This window comes from Simochromis diagramma, unplaced genomic scaffold (assembly GCF_900408965.1).
Source record: "Simochromis diagramma unplaced genomic scaffold, fSimDia1.1 OVJJ01000618.1, whole genome shotgun sequence".
Lineage (NCBI taxonomy): Eukaryota > Metazoa > Chordata > Actinopteri > Cichliformes > Cichlidae > Simochromis > Simochromis diagramma.
In genome coordinates, this window is record NW_024387423.1 from 10,965,528 (window position 1) to 10,985,401 (window position 19,874).

Below are 19,874 nucleotides of genomic sequence, written 5' to 3' on the forward strand. Positions count from 1 at the left end.
CTGACATCTATCAGTTTGGAAAGGGTTACAAAGCCATTTCCAAGGCTTTGGGACTCCAGCCATCTGTTTGTGACCTCAAGCTGAAGTGCACCTGGGTTTTGCACCAGGACAATGATCCAAAACACACCAGCAAGTCCACCTCTGAATAGCTTAAGAAAAACAAAACAAAGACTCTGGAGTGGTCTAGTTAAAGTCGTTACCTGAAACTGAAAGAGATGCTGTCGCATGGCATGTGGAATGAAAGCCTGTGTATGCTAAACAACCCTCCAATGTGGCTGAGTTACACCAATTCTACAAAGAGGAGTGAGACAAAATTCCTCCATAGTGCTGTAAAAGACTCATTGCCAGTGATCACAATTGCTTGATTGTAGTTGTTGCTGCCAAAGGTGGCCCAACTACTTATTAGGTTTAGGGGCAATCACTTTTTCCACACAGGTCCATGTAGGTTTTGATTCCCCCCCCCCTTAATAATAAGCACCTTCATCTAGAAAGTGCATTGTGTATGTACTTGTGTTATCTTTGTCTATTATTTAAATCTGTTTGATGATACAAAACATGTTAGTGTGACAAAGATAAATGTGACAAATATAGGAAATCATGAAGTGTGTCAAAAACACTTTTTCACACCACTGTATATTTTGATATATTATGACTCTTGCTCCATCTGAATTTTTTTACTCAGCCAAATGCCAAATATTTAATATCCAAAAAGAGTTTTTCAGCAAGAGTCCTTCCTGGATCTGAATGGTTTTAGATGTAGGTACTCTTGGGATTGAATATATGTATATAAGAATTAAACTCAAAGACCTCCAAGGCGCTGTATTTTACATGATTTCAAATACCTTAAGTCACATGGGATGGTGATATTACACCTAAAAAAAATTCCAATGTGTGGAATGTTCCATTCTTCCGCCTTGGGTAAGACTGGAATATTCCACTGCTGTTGGACAGCACAAATGGAAGATTCCTGTTGGTGGAACACAACGACAAAAGAGCCACTGTTTCCATGAAGTCTCTCTAACCCTAACAAAGGCTTGTATGCCAAAATGTGGCATCCAGTACAGGCATTGTATTATTGTAAAAATTATTGTATTATTATAAAGAAAATGCCTCAGACTACTTCTAAGCTTAGTTTATTGTTCTTAGCTCAGTTTCGGTTTACATGAAGTATAGATAAACATATCATGTTTTTAGCTGCTAAATTCCTTATTAAATTTGCCAACATGTGGCTAAATATCTCTGCAACCAGCATAATTCATGAAAGCCCTTAGACTGAATGCCACAAAACCGAGAAAGTGAGCTGATTTACAGTTCTCTGTAAATATAAGCCACATCCTTCACATTCAGTACATATTATACTATATGGACAAACGTACGGAGCCACACCTCTTCATCCTGAGGATGTTTTACCAGTCGGTGGTTGCAGGAGTACTGTTCTATGCTGTGGTGTGCTGGGGGAGCAGCACAGCAAAGAGGGACTCATCCAGGCTGGAAAAACTAATCAGGAAGGCTGGCTCTGTGGTCGGCATGAAGCTGGACACTCTGGTGACAGTGGCAGAGAAAAGGACACTAAAGACTCTGCTGGACATTATGGACATTATGCTGGGCATCCTCTGCACACGGTCGTAAATAATCAGAGGAGCCTATTCAGCAACAGGTTGCTTCTCCCAAAGTCAAGAACCAACAGACTTAAAAACTCCTTTGTCCCACACGCCATCAAACTGTTTAACTCCTCGTTGGAGGAGAGAGGGAGGGGAAACAGGGGGACAAAGCTGAGCTGTAGTACTTTTTTTCCACTGTGCAATATTCACAATATTTTTTCTTATATTCGACTGTGCAATAATCACTGTGCAATAGACTCACTCAAATGTGCAATCCACTGGTATTCCTATTTATCCATATTATATATTCTGTATTTATATATATGTATATGTGTATATATGGTATATTTATGTTTATATCCTTGCTCTCATTCCCCTTTATTGCATCTGTAACATGCAATGTCTGTCGGTGCTGTGCGACTGGAAACTGAATTTGCCGGAGGAACCCACCCGAGGGATTAATAAAGTTTCATCTAATCTAATCTCTCTAATCTATCTTGGAATTCAGTTCCATTGCCACACTGTATAAAATATAGCATTTAGCAATGTAGTCCGAAGCCATGAAGGCAGTTTGTGAACGTTCTCCATCCATCCTACCGTTTTCTACCACTTACCTGGGTACGGGTTGCAAGGGCCCCAGTCTAAGCGGAGAAGCCCAGACTTCCCTCACCCTGGCCACACCGATTTGTTCCCGAGGCAGTCGAGATATAATCTCACCAGCGAATCCTGGGTCTGTCCCAGAGCCACCTCAATTGGCTCTTTTCAATGTGGAATGAGCAGTGGCTCTAGAATGACTGAGCTTCTCACCCTGTCTCTAAAGCAGAGCCCATCCACCCTTAGCCAAGCAGCTGCTGTAGTTGTAATGCATGCTTTTAGCCATAAAGTATGTTTTAACCTTTTTTTTCACAATACAAATAAGAGCAGAACATCTGGGCAATCAAATGTTGCTAAAACACAAATAAAACATTCACGTGTAGCTATTTTCAGTTCAGGATTAAAATACATCTGCCAGTTATTTATAGCACTGGGAGCATGTCTGCAGGATTAACTACAGATAAACAAACATGTCACCTGATGTAATAGTGTGTAATGGCTCATAATATTTTTTGGTCTGTAATGTAGATTTGCTGGTGGGATCATTTTAGTCGTGTTCACAGGGATGTAATGTTTAAGAACTTTTTTGACAATGCTCTGTTGAGTCAATAACAGGGTTTGTAAAAGAAGAGAGAGCACACACGTGGATAGGCTAGAATGTGTTAGGAAAGCAGAAGAAAGGGCAGGGGAGGAAAGGAAGTGAGCAGGGACTGGGGGGGGGGGTGAGAGGGGAAAGGGAGAAGAGAACATCACAAAGAAAATGAGAGGAGAGACATTGACGTCTGTGATGCTATCAGGTCCCGTTGCTGATATGACAGCCTCAGTCTTCATTGACAGAGCAATCAGCCTGCCATCTCCCATAGCCTGCTATTCTCCTGTGTGGCACAGCACAGCACTGGGCTCCATTGTCTCTTAAGGCTTTGTTCAAAATAACATCTGCATTTGTCAGCATTGGTTTTATACTTTCTGGGATCTTATCCCTCAAGCAAAGTTTGAAGGGATTTTCCTGCCCCTGGCTGTGCAATCTAAAATGCCCTTGGTGAAACACGACTACAGGAAAATGTTTTAATAGGTTGTTGGAACTAGTACAAGCAATGCATATTAAATTGTTGCTACCCCAGCAAATGATGATTCCTCTGTACTTATTATAATATTATATGTTAAATAATAGTTAAGCAAAGCCTCAAGCAACTTTCATGTCTTATTTAATTAACTGTGTTTAAAAATTTCATTTCTATGGGTCCGATCACAAGAAGTTAGGTGGGCAGATAGACATAGCTCTGTTTGTATTGCAATTTTTATGTGACTGTGAGTCAGTGTGTCATTTTGTCTGTTAGAAAGTACTTGAAAGCGATCCTAGTGATCCTGGACTGAGCCAGAACAGAACCCAGCTACAGCTTCACTACTAGAACATCTGGCCTTTTGTTATGTAAGCTTCCCAGCATGCTGTGCAAGACTAGCCTGAATGAGAGCAACACAATGAAACAGAAATGCAGCTATAAATGAATAGTAGTGCGGTAAAACAAAGAAAACGGAGAAAAAGAGATAAATAATGAATGCAAAAAAGGAACATCGGCCAAATAAGAACAAAGAGAGCAGAATCATGAAAGGGAAAGGCACTGCGAAGCTGACACTTTATCACTTTTATTGCCCATCCCCCGTCCCCATCCACCATTATAAAGTCCGTTTTGGAAGAAGATATACAGCATTTGATCCTCTGAGGGAAGCCTAGCGTATCTGAAGAACATGTGTGCCTGCTATAGAATAGCTGGTAGCGTCAATGTTAAATGTATCTCTAAGGGTAAAGTGATGACACGCTTGAGATAAATTTATCATAACAACAATCTTTGCTACTGATTTCTCAAAATATGAATCTAAGGCTGTGGCACAGGAATTGAGCACTTACAGCTGTTAAATATAGTTCAATGTTTGTACTGCTAACATCTATGTAGATGCTTTGTGAACAAGCAAGCAGGAGACAAACTGAAAGCAGGAGAGACAGTGACACCTGCATGGGAAAGTGAAGCCGCTGAATGGCCAGTTACTAAAGGTGGAACGTGGCACCAGGTCATCTCCAGCTGACTGCGTTCAAAGAGTGAGAACCTTCATGCTGTTAGTTGGACTATTAATAGTGGGGACACTCAGCTTTCCGCAGTGACCGGCATGCAGCCAGGCATCCAAGAAACCCAGACAGAAAAGAAACAGAACCATCTCCAACAACCATAAAGACAAAGGAGCTTCTAACGAAGAATCATGTTAATTAACTGAGGAACTGATTAATTCATCTTCCTTCTTGACAAATAAGTGTCATTAACAGATCTGACACCCATCTAATAAAACCAAAGTGACTTATTTTCATCAGAAGTCTTGATAAAATTTATCCTCACAGATAGTTCTGTCATAGTCCTCTCAGATTCAAAAACATACTTATTTGCTTTGATAGCTGAAAAATCTCAAATACACCAACAAAAATGCTAACATTTCAGCCTTACAGCCGTAATCAGTTTCATGCTCTGATGAAAGCTAAATGAAGGTTACCCATCATCTCTGGGTATACAATGCTGGAGTAACATGATTTTGGTTAGGGTACTCTTCAGAGACTAAATACTCATTCAATTGTTCTAATTCATAAGAAATAACAACAACTTCAGGAAAGAGTAAAATTATACTAGAAAAACTAAACTAGAAAAACTGAAATTTTACATATACCTAAGTGGGCTTACGGGTCGTTTGATATAGTTTTTAAAACTAAGCAGTTAAAAGTAGGCTAGTTTTATTCATGTCTGCTTCCACTTGCTATGCAAAGTCAAGCTAACTGTTAGCCTGACTTAGCGTCATACTAAGCAATATGGTATCAATGTTCCTCAAGCAACTCTTGACAAGTAAGGAAATAAGAGTGTTTCCTGAAATCTTGAACAATGTTTTAATGATGATTTTGCTCTAAAAATATATGAATCCTTTTCTCCTGTAGCCAGGTCGTGTTGGTTGAAGCAGAGTAGATTAGGGTGACCAACCGCCCTCTTTTCCCCGGACATGTCCTCTTTTCACGTTCTGTCCGGGGCGTCTGGGGGGATTTTCGTGATTGATAAAAATGTCCGGGTTTTACTATATTCCGACAGAGGACCCATGTGTTTGAAGTCATCCCTGAACTGCTGCTTTGTGAGCGCTTGTTCTGCACTCGCAGACGGGACAGACAGCGCGCAGCAACGCGCCTAATGATGTTTAAAAGATCCCAAAGCGCAAGTCCATCTTTTTAGACAAACTGCAAAAGAAACTTCCCTCGTACCGATCCAGTACTGGTAATTTTTCTTATGCAGATGAGGCATTATTTCTGTACCATTATTTAATTCCAGAAGCTTTCAAGTTATTTTTTTGCACTTGTTGACTTGTAAAAGCCTGTATGGCATATTTTATTTCACAATTCATTAACCGCACAGAGGAGGTATCGTTTAAATATGTTAAATATGTTTCTTTAAGCAAGTTCTTCATGACTGAGCCAAGTGTCCTCTTTTTTGGAAATCAAAATACGGTCACCCTAGAGTAGATACCACAAAGCCCTTTTCCTTCCCTCCATTCATTTAGTTACTTTCTCAGTGGCAGACTATGATCTCACCATGGTGAGCTGTGGCATACAGAAAGGTCCACACAAAGACCTCTGTGCTAAATAGCTAACTCAGTCACAAAGCTTAACTAACATCCAGTTATACAATAGCATTAGCTTCAGTGAATGTTGCTAAGGAGGCTAAAACTTAATCCAAAAGTTGTAGCTTCCTTAGCAACAAAAGTGTGATCTAAAACACTTGTCGAAGTGTTTTAGATCAAGTTGAACATGTAAGCTCACAGGGTAAATAAGGCCCTTTTTTGTTAAATGCACAGGCAAAATATGCTTGATTTTTATGAAGAAATACAAAAAAGACACACTGTTTTTGTCCTGGATGTTAAAATGAACCTGAACAGAAAAAAAGTAGCGGGTACAGACTTAAATTTCTAGATTTGGCTACTTTTTTCTTGTTTTTTTCTCGTTTGTTTTTAATCACTATCAACTCAAGTTAATGTTGAAATGAAAAAAAAAAACCCACACAGTTAAATTGCTAATATCCAACCCCCGAGATGCTTGGTGTGTGAGCTAATGTATTTAGTAGCGGTAGTTTACACAGGCCGGTCTAATCTCTCTTTCTCCAACGTGATTGTGTGTCTCTCCACGTTATGCTCATTCAAGACTCAGCTAGTCAAAGCAGGTGCAAACTGGTGACTCAACCATGTGCGTGCAGCAGAGCCGGTCCTTCAAATACGCCTTTGTGTGGCAAAACCCCGTAAAAAAACCCAACCAAAACACCTTATGGATCTAAGGTCCTTTAATACTGTGCCCAGAATACATTCTAAAAAATGGAAATACATATTTTGCTTCTTTGTTATTATTTCTGCTTCCTGCTTGCTCTCTATTTTAAATATATAGTATATATTGTTATGGTTATTGTTCTTCCATCATGAGTCAGGTTAGATATTATGTAATGCTACACAGCTTTACATGTACAGTGGATGCAGATACTGCTGTAGGTAGCCGACTGACATAAATAAAGGAGGATAAAGAGCAGTGCTTATGGTGATGTCACAAATACAGCCGCAGCTCTTATATAAGCCCACCATTTGAACACTGCACACAGGCACTACCATGTAACCTACAGTGGGATATATTGTACAGCATATAGGCCACCGCTCACTCTGCCTAGAGCTAATGGTGGCTTTAAAGTCATTATCCAAAAGATTCAGTATCTGCCGTATTCAGCCTTGCTTGGTTTGTTGGGTGTGTACTATCAAAACTGAACATAAACAGTGACGAGGCCTGTCTCTCTTCCCCATCGTCTGACACTGATCAGGACGTTGGTGGGCAGAGGGAGCTGATGTTGTGATCCCGGGATCGTGCTCCGTCACTGAAGTCTGATGGAGGATCTCCCACTAATCCCTTAATATCTCCCATCCCACTGAGATACTGCCACCATCGCCATGATGATGCTGACGTGGCCTGGATGTGTAGCAGTGGATGATGGCGAGGGGAGAAGGGTCCTTGCACAAACACAAAGAAATCCTTCTTTTGCAAAATGTAAATGCAGCTCTCTGAAGCGACACCTCAAGAAACGGAGTGCAGGCATTTAAAGCCACTAAGCATCAGGTGATGAGGAGGGGGGGCTGGGAGCTGTTTTTTTGTAGTTGGTGTACAGAGGCCGGTCCTTATCCTCGAGGGGGCAGATGCTTGAATAGTTGTTGCTTTAAATCTGTGCAGAGGCTGCTAATGCAAGGGAATCCTTTTGATTTGAGCTTTTACAGCAGCTACACTCAAACACTTCATTCTGCACCATCAGACAGATGTTGACAGCCACCAAGTCCAAGTTAATTCAAGTCATACAGTGTCGTGGCGACATCTGTTCATTTGAATGAGCATGCTAGTCTTTTAGACTGTGTGTAGTGTATGCAATACATAAAACATGATCCATGGTGTGGGACTTCATATGGTGTCTACGGGTGTAACCTGTGTGCAGAAAGGTGATCTCAGCAGGCTCAGTGCTTGTCTGTCTGGGTACACTGCTTGCAGTTTAGTTAAACAAGCTAATAGTGATGTGCTATAGTGATGAATTGTGACAGGAAGGAGTAGAGCAGGCTTGGCCAACAATAGGCGGGGTATCTATTACCTCTCTATTGTTAGCCATGGCTGGGCTATTATTATAGACATTAGACAGCTGACTGCAGTTTCAGTACAGACCACAACAACACTGTCGAGAGGCTGTTGTATCTGTTTAAAGATGGGGGCTGATGGGAGGTTTGTTGAGATGAAGGTTTGGATAGTGGCATGTGTCAGAGAATGTGATCATAATCATCACCACTCTACCCTCATCATGGACATGAGGAGAAAAGGCTGAAACTAGGTTTTTGCTGATTATGAGACTGGAAATAATACGGGGGGATGGAGAAATGGCATTGGTGCTTGAGAAGTGTTCTTGATGCTTCACTGTTTATGGTACGTGGGAAGGGACGAAGGAAGGCATGAAGCTGCCTTCAGCTGTGTTTGTCTAGAGACTGAGTTAAAACGCAGGGGGGTGGTGACCCAGCCACGGTGGGGCTGAGGCTAAAGTTCTAGAGCATTCCCAGTGGAGCTGTTGAGCCTCGCATATAACAGGAGTTGTGACGTTAGCTAGGGACAATGTCAGCTGCCAAGAAAGTGCTGATCACAGCCATTATGAAATGTATCTCTGTCAGGATGAATAAAGTGGGCTGACAGGAGACGCAGCTAAGCGTACACATACAGTGAAAGACGCGGTTGTACACACACCCATTATTAAAGCAAATACGCTCATATACTGTGTGCAAAAACACAAACACGGTGCGTCACTGCCTCTGACTAAATGCTTCTCGTACTGTTTATACATGATTCGCTGTATGGTGAAGTTGCTGTATTAAAATGACATATGGATATTGTACATATGCTTCCTGTAAGCTTTTGCATAGAAATATACTTGTGAATGTGTGGGCTGCTGGGTGATTAGCTGACTCTTTGCCACTTGGAAATCTCTCAGGAAGAGAGATATGGAGCAGCTCAATTGAATCCTGGCAGGTAATCTAAGGAAACAGATGGATTTTAGTTATATTTGGCAGCAGATTAGCCACTTCCCCGTTGCTCAGAAAAAAAACCTGCTGTTGCCAACTCCTGTTTGACAATCTGAATATTAGTTCTTGGTCAGGAGGTCTGGCTTGCGCACTGTTAAATTGCCTATTCTGATGAGTGCGCCCCGTGGATTCAGTCCTATCTTTGCTTTCTAAGGCCCAGCTGTGGTAGCTGGCCAACCCCTTCCACACCGAGGCGCTTGCCCTCTCGCCGTTCCTCCTGCCCTGCCTATCGCGCCTTGCCAGTGCCCCGTGCCAGAGGAAGTTATCAGCACTTCATCCCCTGCCCCTAATCCTCTACGAGATGGAGAGAAAGTGTTAAGTAGCCCTTCTCCTGGCATTTACTGGAGAGGTAGAATGAAAAAAAAAAGTGTCTCAAGATCTAATCACCCATCTTTAAATGAGCAGCTATTTTTAGCCCCCTCTCTCTCTTTGTTTAAGATTTGGTAATGTACAGCAGAGGGGAAAGTACAGTAACACAGTCTTAAAGTTACAGTAATTGTTTTAAGGTGATTTAACAGAGAAAAGAATGTTATACTCATAAATATACATTGTTTAGTGTGTAATTATATCTTCCAGCAAATGCATGAATTCTCATAAACTTAGTGCATTAAGAGTTTGAAGGAGCGGCGCCAGCTATGTTGCCCCGCCACGTTGAATACAGTAGTGGAGATGGACATCACCATTTCGACTAATCACATTTTATGTATGTGGCGAGAGACTGCCCATATAAGTAGTCCACCTTATAATTTAGTCTTCCTTAATATGTCTTTCTCCTCCACCTCTTCATCTGCCTCCTCCGCCAATGTGCTCTCTTCCCTTACATCCACCTCATCCTCTTCATTCTCACCTCAAGCCTCATCTCCTGAACTGAAGTCAGGGCTCTACAACGTGGATAAACATGCTTATTTATTCTCAGTATTATCACAATTACTTGTTGTCAGCAGATTAGATATGTTTCCCTCCCATCTTCGGACAGCTGACCGACTAAACACAACAACAGCAGGTTATAAGCTAATATTATAGCAGCTAACGTTAGGCCGCAAGTGTCCTAAAAGTCACGCTTTCCCTCTGATGAAGAGTTTGATAATATTCTCACATTGTATAAGAGTTTACTCTCTAAGTGTCTGTGTCCAACAATGTTAGATTTACTTTAAAGATGTTTCGCTAACACCAGATAACAGAGCAGCTTACAGCGGCTAAAAACAGCTAATAGGGGCTAAGAGAGGCAAAAACAGCAGGGCTTATAGAAAAATTCAGGATATCCTCAACAACTCACCTCAGTATCGCTGACATCAGACAGAAGTGAGAGTCACTGACTCATCAAATGAGTAGACATGGACAACCCGAATATTGACAGCTGAGGTAAACAGTGGACTGTCAGCCTACACCCACTACAGATAAGCAGTTGGCCACAGTAGTTTCCCCTAAAGTGGCCACTGAAGCCAGGAAGGAAACAGAATAAGCACCAGTTTTTCAGGGTTTTTAGTGTAGTGGGGATAGCCTTATTGTTTATGAACTCCTATCGTTTTGTTTAAGAGTTAACAAAAAGTCTAAAAAAGCTAAATGATCATTAGACTAATTAGAGATTAGAGCACTCAGAGCACTTTGACAAATGTAATCCATCTATTGCTCCCCACATGAACTCTTTACTGTGTCTCAATTGCAGGCAAGTTTAAGGGATTATTATTAAATAGACACTGTTGGCATATACCAGGTGGTAAGTTGTATCATACAGTAAATAAGCCCAGAGTAAAATTCTGCTGGGCCACAGTTTCCGATGAAAGTTTTCCCTAACGGTTAGTTGCCTGTGAGTGATTTCAGACAGACATTAACCTCATCTCCTGGCAGTACTGACTGACCGGGATGTGTTAATGATATATGTAGTTTGTATTTACTCACAGAGCCAGATTACTCCCTTATGATCCAATTATCGCTCAGTCTGTAGTGGACTCAAAAGGCCTGTGGGGTCATTGCTTAACCATGAGATCCTCTATCACAGATTTTCTGCTCCAGTGTTGTAGCCAAGGCCTTATATGACCCTCTGCTTAAAATCTGTCACCCACAGCGGGATGCCAATATTCTGTTCTCAAACGATTTAAGGGGACATCTGTAATATTTCGTTGCAGAGTATCTTCTCAGACACACAGTCAGTCAGTTCTGAGTGCAAAGGATCCCAATCAAGTGAACGCGCTGATGCATGTGGATCTAAATGCACAGTAGAGGTGCTTTTGTCACGATCTGCAATAGATATTTAGCGATGAGCAGGCTTGTTGTGTTCTGCTCGTGGCAATCCCGGCCCTGTCAGTCTGTCCCTGAGGAGGAGACTGCCCAGTACACCTCATCATAGCCCTGCTGCTCTGCTGCTGTTCTGTCAATATGTAACTGAGTTTCTACTCAAAGAAAGTCAACTGAGAGTTATCTTCTAAAACTGCACGACATGTGCTGTGAGCTGCAGCTTATTTAGAATCAGTTAAATGTACATTATGCTTCTACTGGTCTTGTTTCCTTGTTTTTTTAAAAATACTTTCTCATGGCAACTTAGACTGGGCTGTGTGGAAATATCGATTAAGGTTAGTTAAATAGTGTGCCATTCGGATCCTGCTTGTTTCCTGGTTTCTGTTTCTTTGTTGCATGCACATTAGCTGTTGGTGAACCTGCTGTGGTGCAAGTTGTTACTGCATTGTCCAGCGCTGATTCAGGGCTTGTTGCGCAGCCGTCGTATCAGTAATTTTGTCTTAACACAGCTGCGACACAGGAGCAGCAGTTTGAAGATTGCACTGTTTAAGTCGAGGTCTAGCTATGCATGTTAGACTCCTCTCTCTGGTACATCAGAGATGCATCAACCCAGATCTCTCAAGGATCTCACCTCCCTATGAGTCAGATTTAGAATGAAGCTGATGCAGCTTTTTTTTTTCTACAACAGTATCCTTCTTATAAAGTGCCAATTTGCATCCTTTTTGCTGTGGCTGGTGTTAAAAGTGTGTTCATCATTTCCTGTATAGATCTCTTTTTTAAAACATAAAAGTAATTCACAGCAACAAGTCCAAACTCATCAGCTACTTATACACTTAGCTGACAGTAAAGAATTAGAAAAATCTCACACAATGAAATGAAAACTTCTTTCAAGCGTACTTATAAAATTCAAAGAGAATCTATTTGTTTGGCTTCAGTAGGTCTGTAGTAGTAGTCATCGATGGTAATATTTTTGAATGGCCTCACAGAGCCAATACATGACTATTTTTGTCCACAACACAAATACATTTATTTTGCAGTGATTCAATAAATAAAAAAGGAACTAAAAGACAAAATAATAATAATAATAATAATAATCAGCTAATTGTTTCTAGAGCCTGACACATTTATTAGCTGTTTGTGGATCTATCCACGTTATATGTCTTGATGTTGCATACTTTGTCCACAAGAGGGCATTTTTGAACTTCCGCGTTTGGGATGCCACAAGCATAAAAACTGATCGAGTGAAATCGGGCGTAAACAAGTAAATAAAGAGCTACACATAAAAAATGTTGGAGAAATCCTATGTTTCCTGTATCTGAAGGGAAACAAATATCATCTGATATGTCATAATTTCACCAAATGTCAGTAAAGCTACTTTCAGCTGCTCCCTTGACACACGGATGCCCTTCCAGACATAAAGGAGATTTGTGTTCCAGCTGGAATTAAATAAGCAACCTTTTGCTTGCCAAGTAAATCTGTTAACCACTACACTATTGGAAGCACGAAATAAACACAAAAATATCAGTACTCCACTGGTCAGGCTGTAATTGTTTCAGAGCTAACTCCTTCAGCTGATTGTCTGGCTTTTATTGAAGGGTGTTTACAAGATCTTTGAAAGTGTTGTGGCACGGAGGAGACCAAGTGCAGAGTGCAGAAAACAGTTTCTGCGCTGTGCAGCCCTGTGGCTTAATATAGATGAAAAGTGACAATGCAGAGCCTGAAAAGTTTTAGGTGTTTTCTGAAACAAGCATTTCAATGCTTTGCCTAAGTAAAAGTTTTAGCATCAAAACAAGACACAATGGCCCCTTTCTGAGTCATATGTGTTATATTTTTGAATCAGAATTACTGAGAAATTAATGTGTGTATTATATACTGCCAGGCAGCTTTTTATTTAATAATAAAGAATGGTAAAATATGCTGAAAAAGTAAAAAAGTTAAAAAAAAAAAAAAAGTAGAAGCAGAAAGCAGTAAAACAAGAAATCTTAAAGTTCATATACATTCAGACTGCAATTCAGTAAAGCACTAGGGTAAATGTACTCTGTTAGAGTCCATCATTGGTCACATCCACACTCGCTGTCAGTGGTTTTGGCATTTTGAGATTAACGATCTGGGAGCATCAGGCGAGATGGGCACTGCCCCATGCCCCAATCTGGATACACATTCAGTAATTTGTAACTAGACAGGGATCCAGCACCTCTGTGGATGGCTGCTAGTTCTATGTGTTGCTGTTTTCTGGCGCAGCAGTTAAGTCCACATGGTATGAAAATAAGATGATTGTGCTCTAATAAAATCCCAGGAAGTTATCTCTTAGAAGCTTATGCAGCACATCTGTCCACTAGAGAGCAGTGCAGCATCAGTCATTGTGACTCAAAGCCACTGAGAAAAAGCGGAAACTGAAATCCAGGAGCAAATAAGAGTAAAGATAACAGCAGGATGTGACTTTTTAAAACTCCCGCACAAACTTGCTCTAAACTCTGTACCATTTGTGTCTTTCATCTGTCTTTTATGTCTTGCGATGGTCTCATGTGATTGCAGAGAGCAGGTTAAACAGACAGAAAACAGGAGACTGCATCTGGCCTGGAGCCCTCTGCAGCAGCCAGGATCCCGAATACGTCACTTGTGACATTTTACACTCACTCATTTCACTGCCCCATGTCAAATAATACACAGAGCACTCACTCACACACACACACGCACACATGTTGATATGGTGTGCATAAATGCATAGTCGGATGCTCTCTCTCTCTCTCTCTCTCTCTCTCTCTCTCTCTCTCTCACACACACACACACACACACACACACACACACACACACACACACACACACACAGCGCCCGGCAGCTGTCCAGGCAGGCAGGCAGCAGGCTCGATCAGATAAATATGAGGCTTGTAATGCGACCACAGAGACGGTGCTGATGGGATCAATAAGGAACGGCGCTGCAGGTCATCGGGAGAACACAGCGAGAGGATAAATATGGACTGGCTCATCGGAAAACAGAGCAGCGAGACTGATGGGTACACAGGACTATATCTTTTCTCGTGTGTTCTCTCACCCGTCCGACACAGATCAGATGGACAGATCTCTCACTTTTGCTGTGCTCTACCTCTCGCTAAACCAGACTGTTGTGAGGCTTCAGTGCTCCGTTCTGATGCTCTGTGTGACTCTGCTTTAGCCTCAGCATCTTTTTGGCAGTTTGAGTTTGTATGTGAAGTATGGGATGTTAAAATGATGGGGTATTCTCAAATATGGCTTAACAGGCTTAATGTGTCATTACTAGGCTTCTATGGGCTGCCACTAATAAGGGGTAAAGTAAGGGGTACGGCTACTATTTTTAGTTGGGACTGTTTCAGAGGTTATTTAACACGTTAAACTTGAAGGTGGGCAGCCTTGCTTTAAAGCAAGAAGATCCTGGGTTTGAATCCACTAGCCAGCATCTGTGTAGGGCTTGCATGCTCTCCCCAGTTATTCTGGCTTTCTGCCACTGTCCAAAGACATGCATGTTAGGTTAAGTGGTGAATCTAAATTGGAAGTAGGTGAGAGCATGAATGCTCATGTCTATGTGCTAGCCCTGCAATGGACTGGCGACTAATACCTGGGCAACTTGCCTCTTGCCCTATGACAGCTGGGATGATGGGATGAAGCAGACAAAAACTGGATGCATGTAATCTAAATGTTTTTGGGATTTGGACAAAAATAGTTATATGGGCATATTGCCTTAGGTCCTGGTCATTTTATTAGCAATACATTTTTTTTAAAAAAAAATAGGTGAACCAGTAATGAAACTAATCATTATTCGCAGCACTACATGTAGGAATCAGACCAGTCACACACAACAAATTAGCTACTGTTGCTGTGATGGTCAGAATCAGACAAAATCCAATTAACACATTCCATTTCACACGGCTATATAAAGCCGGCAGCTCACTAGAATAAGCGGCGATCAGGTGTGCGGAGGTCTGGTGTGTGATTCTCAGCTGCAGTATGTCTGTGTTTTGCTTTAAGTGACATTTGCTCCTAAACCAGGCGACAGCAGCTGAGCTTGCAGCGCCACTGATAGATGGTGTACAGACACAAGACGGTCACACGGTGCTTGCTGTTTGTGTCTGTGTCGGTGTAAATTTGGTGTTTTGTCCTGGTTGCACGTATTTTGAACTTCTAGAGATATCACTATATGAGATGTGCGTCATTCGAAGAGAATGCGTGTTAAGGGATGCTGCGTATGCAAGCTGTTACTCCTATATTTGTCCTGTTTCTGAGCTCCTGTGGTCATTAGAGGGGATGTATGTTATATGCTCCAGGACAAAAAAAGTCCTGGCTTCCTGCTTTGATTTCAGTAATGGAAATAAGTTGATATTGAATCTGCATTGTTTAAACATATAGATTGACATGCTCGTTAGGTTAATTGGCAATTCTAAATTGGCTGTGGGTTTGGATGTAAGAGTGAACCGTTCTTTGTCCCAGTGTTACCGGTCTTATAGTAAACTAACAACATGTTCAGGGCATACCCCGCCTCTCTTCCCGTGACAGCTGGGATGGGCTCCAGCCTCCCCCCATGACCCTGTTGGATAAGAAAATGAATGCCCTGATGGATGCTAGTATTGAGTTGCACCCCTACAGAATAGATTGGCATGATATTGATACTGGCAGATTTTTGGGCAGCACCTTCATTACATGATCTCCACTTGCACCACTTCCAAAAGTTGCTCTGCTGGATTCAGATCGTTATTGTCGAGGCCATGCTTATTGTCGTGTTCAAGAAACTACGCATACCCACCCTTATTTACAAGATGCTCTGGTTAAACTGTAACCACCTGCAAAAGCATGATGTAGTATATACTACTACTGAATATGTTATTGAATATATAGCAGACCGAGCAAATAAAGTTTCAAAATGATTCAGTGTTTTTACAATAATTTGGATGTGCCCAAAGTTTTCCAGATGCTGTTGTTCATGCCTTGGTTGTAATACTCGTTGAAGTTTGAGCTGCCTTTCTATCTGTGTTTGAACCACGCTGACCATTGTTCTCCCTCATCAGTGAGGCATTTTCATGTCGAATGCTGCATTTGATTCCTTGTAAACCCTAGAAAAGCTTCTGCTTCCCAGCAAATCATCAAATTCTGGAATTCTGCCCATCTGCCACCAACAGCAACGCCAATTTCAAGTCACTTAATTCGACTTTCTTTAGTTTGAACTTCAGCAGTTCTTCCTGTCTACATATTTAAATGCAGTGAGTTCCTACACCGTGATGGACTCATTAGACAGTTGCTTCGGCTAAACAGGCCTAATCAACAAAGTAAGTGTATATACTGTACTTTATGTACAGTTGTTCTGATAGTAAGTTATTTAAATGATCATTTCTATGTATCAGTTCTACCAACACAAGCTGTAGGCCTGATAAATACCTCATTAGAATTATCAGCTGACATGGCAGCAGTTTGTCCCCTAGCTGACTTCTTCAAAGCTCCACACAAACATGTATTATAAGCTGCTTCATTTTATAATTTATTTTCAAGGCTGAATACACCAAAAACAAATCAAATCCCTCCCGTAGCATTCTGCAACGGTTTGGTTTTATTTTCTTAGTTATAAGAGGATTTCTTCCACTACATCAGTGCAAGGTAAATTGAATTTTGTTGGTGCGTGCTCATAGCACTTAAATCTGCAATTACTCTAGAAAATCCAGAGAACACGCTGCAAACTTTTTGCACTGAGACTATGTCTTTTATATATTGTAGTTCCAGTGAAGAACTTTCTGGAAGTAACTCACTGTTGCGAAGCTATATGTTATTTATCCCAAAGTTGGGAAATAATAAAATAACATGATAACTGTGTTACATGGTTAATGTACTACTATGTATAAAGTTCTATCAGACACACACTTCAGTGGCTGCATCAGGGGCAATTTAGGGTTCAATAGTTCAGGATATTTCAATATGTCCATCCATCTATCCATCCATCTTCATCCGCTTTATCCGAGGCCGGGTCGCGGGGGCAGCAGCCTAAGCAAAGAGGCCCAGACCTCCCTCTCCGCAGCCACCTCCTCCAGCTTATCCGGGGGAATACCAAGGCGTTCCCAGGCCAGCCGAGAGATATAATCTCTCCAGCGTGTCCTGGGTCTGCCCCGGGGCCTCCTCCCGGTGGGACATGCCTGGAACACCTCACCCAGGAGGCGCCCAGGGGGCATCCTTGTCAGATGCCCGAACCACCTCAGCTGGCTCCTTTCGATGTGGAGCAGCAGCTGCTCTACTCTGAGCCCCTCCCGGATGGCCGAACTTCTCACCCTATCTCTAAGGGAGAGGCCAGCCACCCTTCGGAGGAAGCTCATTTCTGCCGCTTGTATCCGCGATGACATATTTCAATATGTGGACAGCAGAATTTTTAAGAACGATACCGATAGCAATATTGGGCAATTTAAAAATCTGACATACTGGCCGATTTTTCTCTTTTAATGTCACTACAATTATGGATGATTAAATCTTCTGCCTAGATCTGCTCGAATCAGCTGGTTGTTATGTTTTCGTTGGATTCCAAACACATGTTGGCATCAGGAGAGCTGCAACATCAACACTCATAATGTGGTTGAAGGTGTTTTGTTTGTGTTTTTTTGGTGTTTTTTTTCTTCATTTATTGGCCATTGTACATACAGATATATCTGTAAATAGGTAATATCAGCCAATGCATTGGCCCCACCAGTATGTCGGTCAGGTTCTAATAATATCAATACTCATACTGTGACACCATATGAGTTATTTTTTCCCATTGAATCTTGTTAGTTAGTTATAGATTTTCAGACCACAAACTACACCTTGTGAACTTTCAGTGTAGGTTAAACCTCGCTGATGACTTGGTGTAGCTAATGTTTACACAGAATTAGTTACTACTTCCAACCTTGCCTCACAGTGCTGGTCAGCAAGTAATTGAAGGCAGTGCTCAAGTGTCACACAGCTGGACCGCACTCCCTGGTGGTTACTTTTAGCTTGTGTTTGTTGATCTTTTCCAGTGTTTCTGGAAATTGATGAGCTGATGTTGTTGATGATGGTGGGGGTCTTATCACTTATAGATCCACCTTAGTGAAGCTCTTTGTGCAATAGGGAGGCGGATTTGGATTTGAGATAGCCACAGCATCAAATTGAATGTTTGTCCACGGCAGAAGATTCAGTATGAAAGAGGGTGTTACTCACATGAAGCGGTCATTTTTAATTTAAGTGTTATCTGCGTCACTTATTTACATTACGTCATTTTTAAAATCTTCCTGTGAGTTTTCTTGTTTACTTTATTACCATTTTCACAGCTAAATTGTTGTTTTCATGAAATCATCATCTGTAATATATTTTTTAAATATTGTTCTTGTTAGAGAGGGATAATTATTTATGTCACACCCATCTTTAATGACATCCTCATTGTTTATTTTTTTCCCCATCTTTTATTGTTTTCCTCATCTCTTTCTGTTTGATATGCACTGAGCTGCACACACTTTTTATTTTTTTATGTTTTAGGATCAAAGAAGAACCAAAGCCTCAGCCGGCACAGTAAGTAAACTGCATTACCCAGTGTGCTCTAGGCTTTGACACTTCTTCCTGTCAGTCGATGCTGCGTGCTTCATGTGGCTTTCTCCTCTTCGTCTGGGAGTTTAATAACAAAAAGTCATTAATGTCTTGGAAAAGAGTGGCCCGTTTTAATGAATAATTTCTCAATGAGTGAATCAGGTCGTTGAATTTTGTGCTGTGCACTAAACAGCTGACTTCCATGACATCAATGACATCGGCTTCTCCTTTCTTCCAGCTTTTTTGCAGCTAGGTCCCCAGAATCTTTCCCTTGTTCCTGATATCTAACTGGCTGTTCATCTTCATTCAGTGTATCATCTGCACTCTGGTTGGCTGGGTAGTCTAGTAGTTCAACTGCTAGTGTGGAGTAGAGCCGCCTGTCCTGCTATTCTGTACTATAGCTGCATTGTGATTAGATCTACCTGCAGGGCTAACCAGTCTGACAACCTGACCCCCACTGCACCAAAAAGCTGCTATAAGTGACATTTACTGCAGCTCTCATTTCCATTGGCTGCAGAGCTTTCCTGCTTTTCTGTCCTTCCCTCAAATATAGGTCTGTCTGAATCATCTTTCCTTCTCTATCTTTCTCTCTGTATTTCTGACACTGTGTCTGGTTGTCAGTGTTCCACTAATCGCTGCTCTGCCCGTGTCCCGGCCTCCTCCTCCTCTCTGCTCTGGTTATAGTGAATGTCCCTGCTATTTTCCCACTACTTAAGAACCAGCCTGCTTCCTAAAAGCCCCCTTTCTGAACAGATTGTTTTCTCACATGATGACTCATTGCGATGTTCCAGTCACACTTTGCTTATTTGAACAGGTGGTTTCCCTTTAGTGGGATCACTGAGCTGGTAAATAACGTTCTTCAGCCCCAGCAAAAGTCCCCAAATGACAAGGAGCCAGAGCAAAATGCGTAAGTAAAAGTACAGACCCCTTTTTGATCTTCTCCCAGCAGTAACCGACATATAGTGGTGGGTGAACCGAGCAGCTGGATTCACAGCTTGTTTGGCCATTGGTTGATGTGAGACAATGATTAGAAATTTCTCAGTTTGCTGGTTTAAGCACATAGGCGAGGGGTGCTGTGGAAGTGTTGTGCCACAATGAATTTAACTTTAATAAATGACATATTTATTGGCTGTAACAGGTCACTGATCAAGAAGACAGAGAGCGGAGTTAGTCTTATAATATATGTCGGTGTGTTCTTAATCTTTGATCAGGACTCTAATACTAAATCCTGTATAAATC

The 19,874-nt window shown here is 41.6% G+C and overlaps 1 protein-coding gene across 1 annotated transcript in view; it reads left to right on the forward strand.

Annotated features, from left to right (window-relative positions):
* Nucleotides 1–19,874, forward strand: part of rims2a (regulating synaptic membrane exocytosis 2a) — a 153,469-nt gene that overhangs the window by 7,744 nt on the left and 125,851 nt on the right. The window contains 2 exon segments of the mRNA XM_040013344.1: nucleotides 18,588–18,620; nucleotides 19,450–19,542. Coding sequence (XP_039869278.1) covers nucleotides 18,588–18,620; nucleotides 19,450–19,542 — 126 coding nt within the window.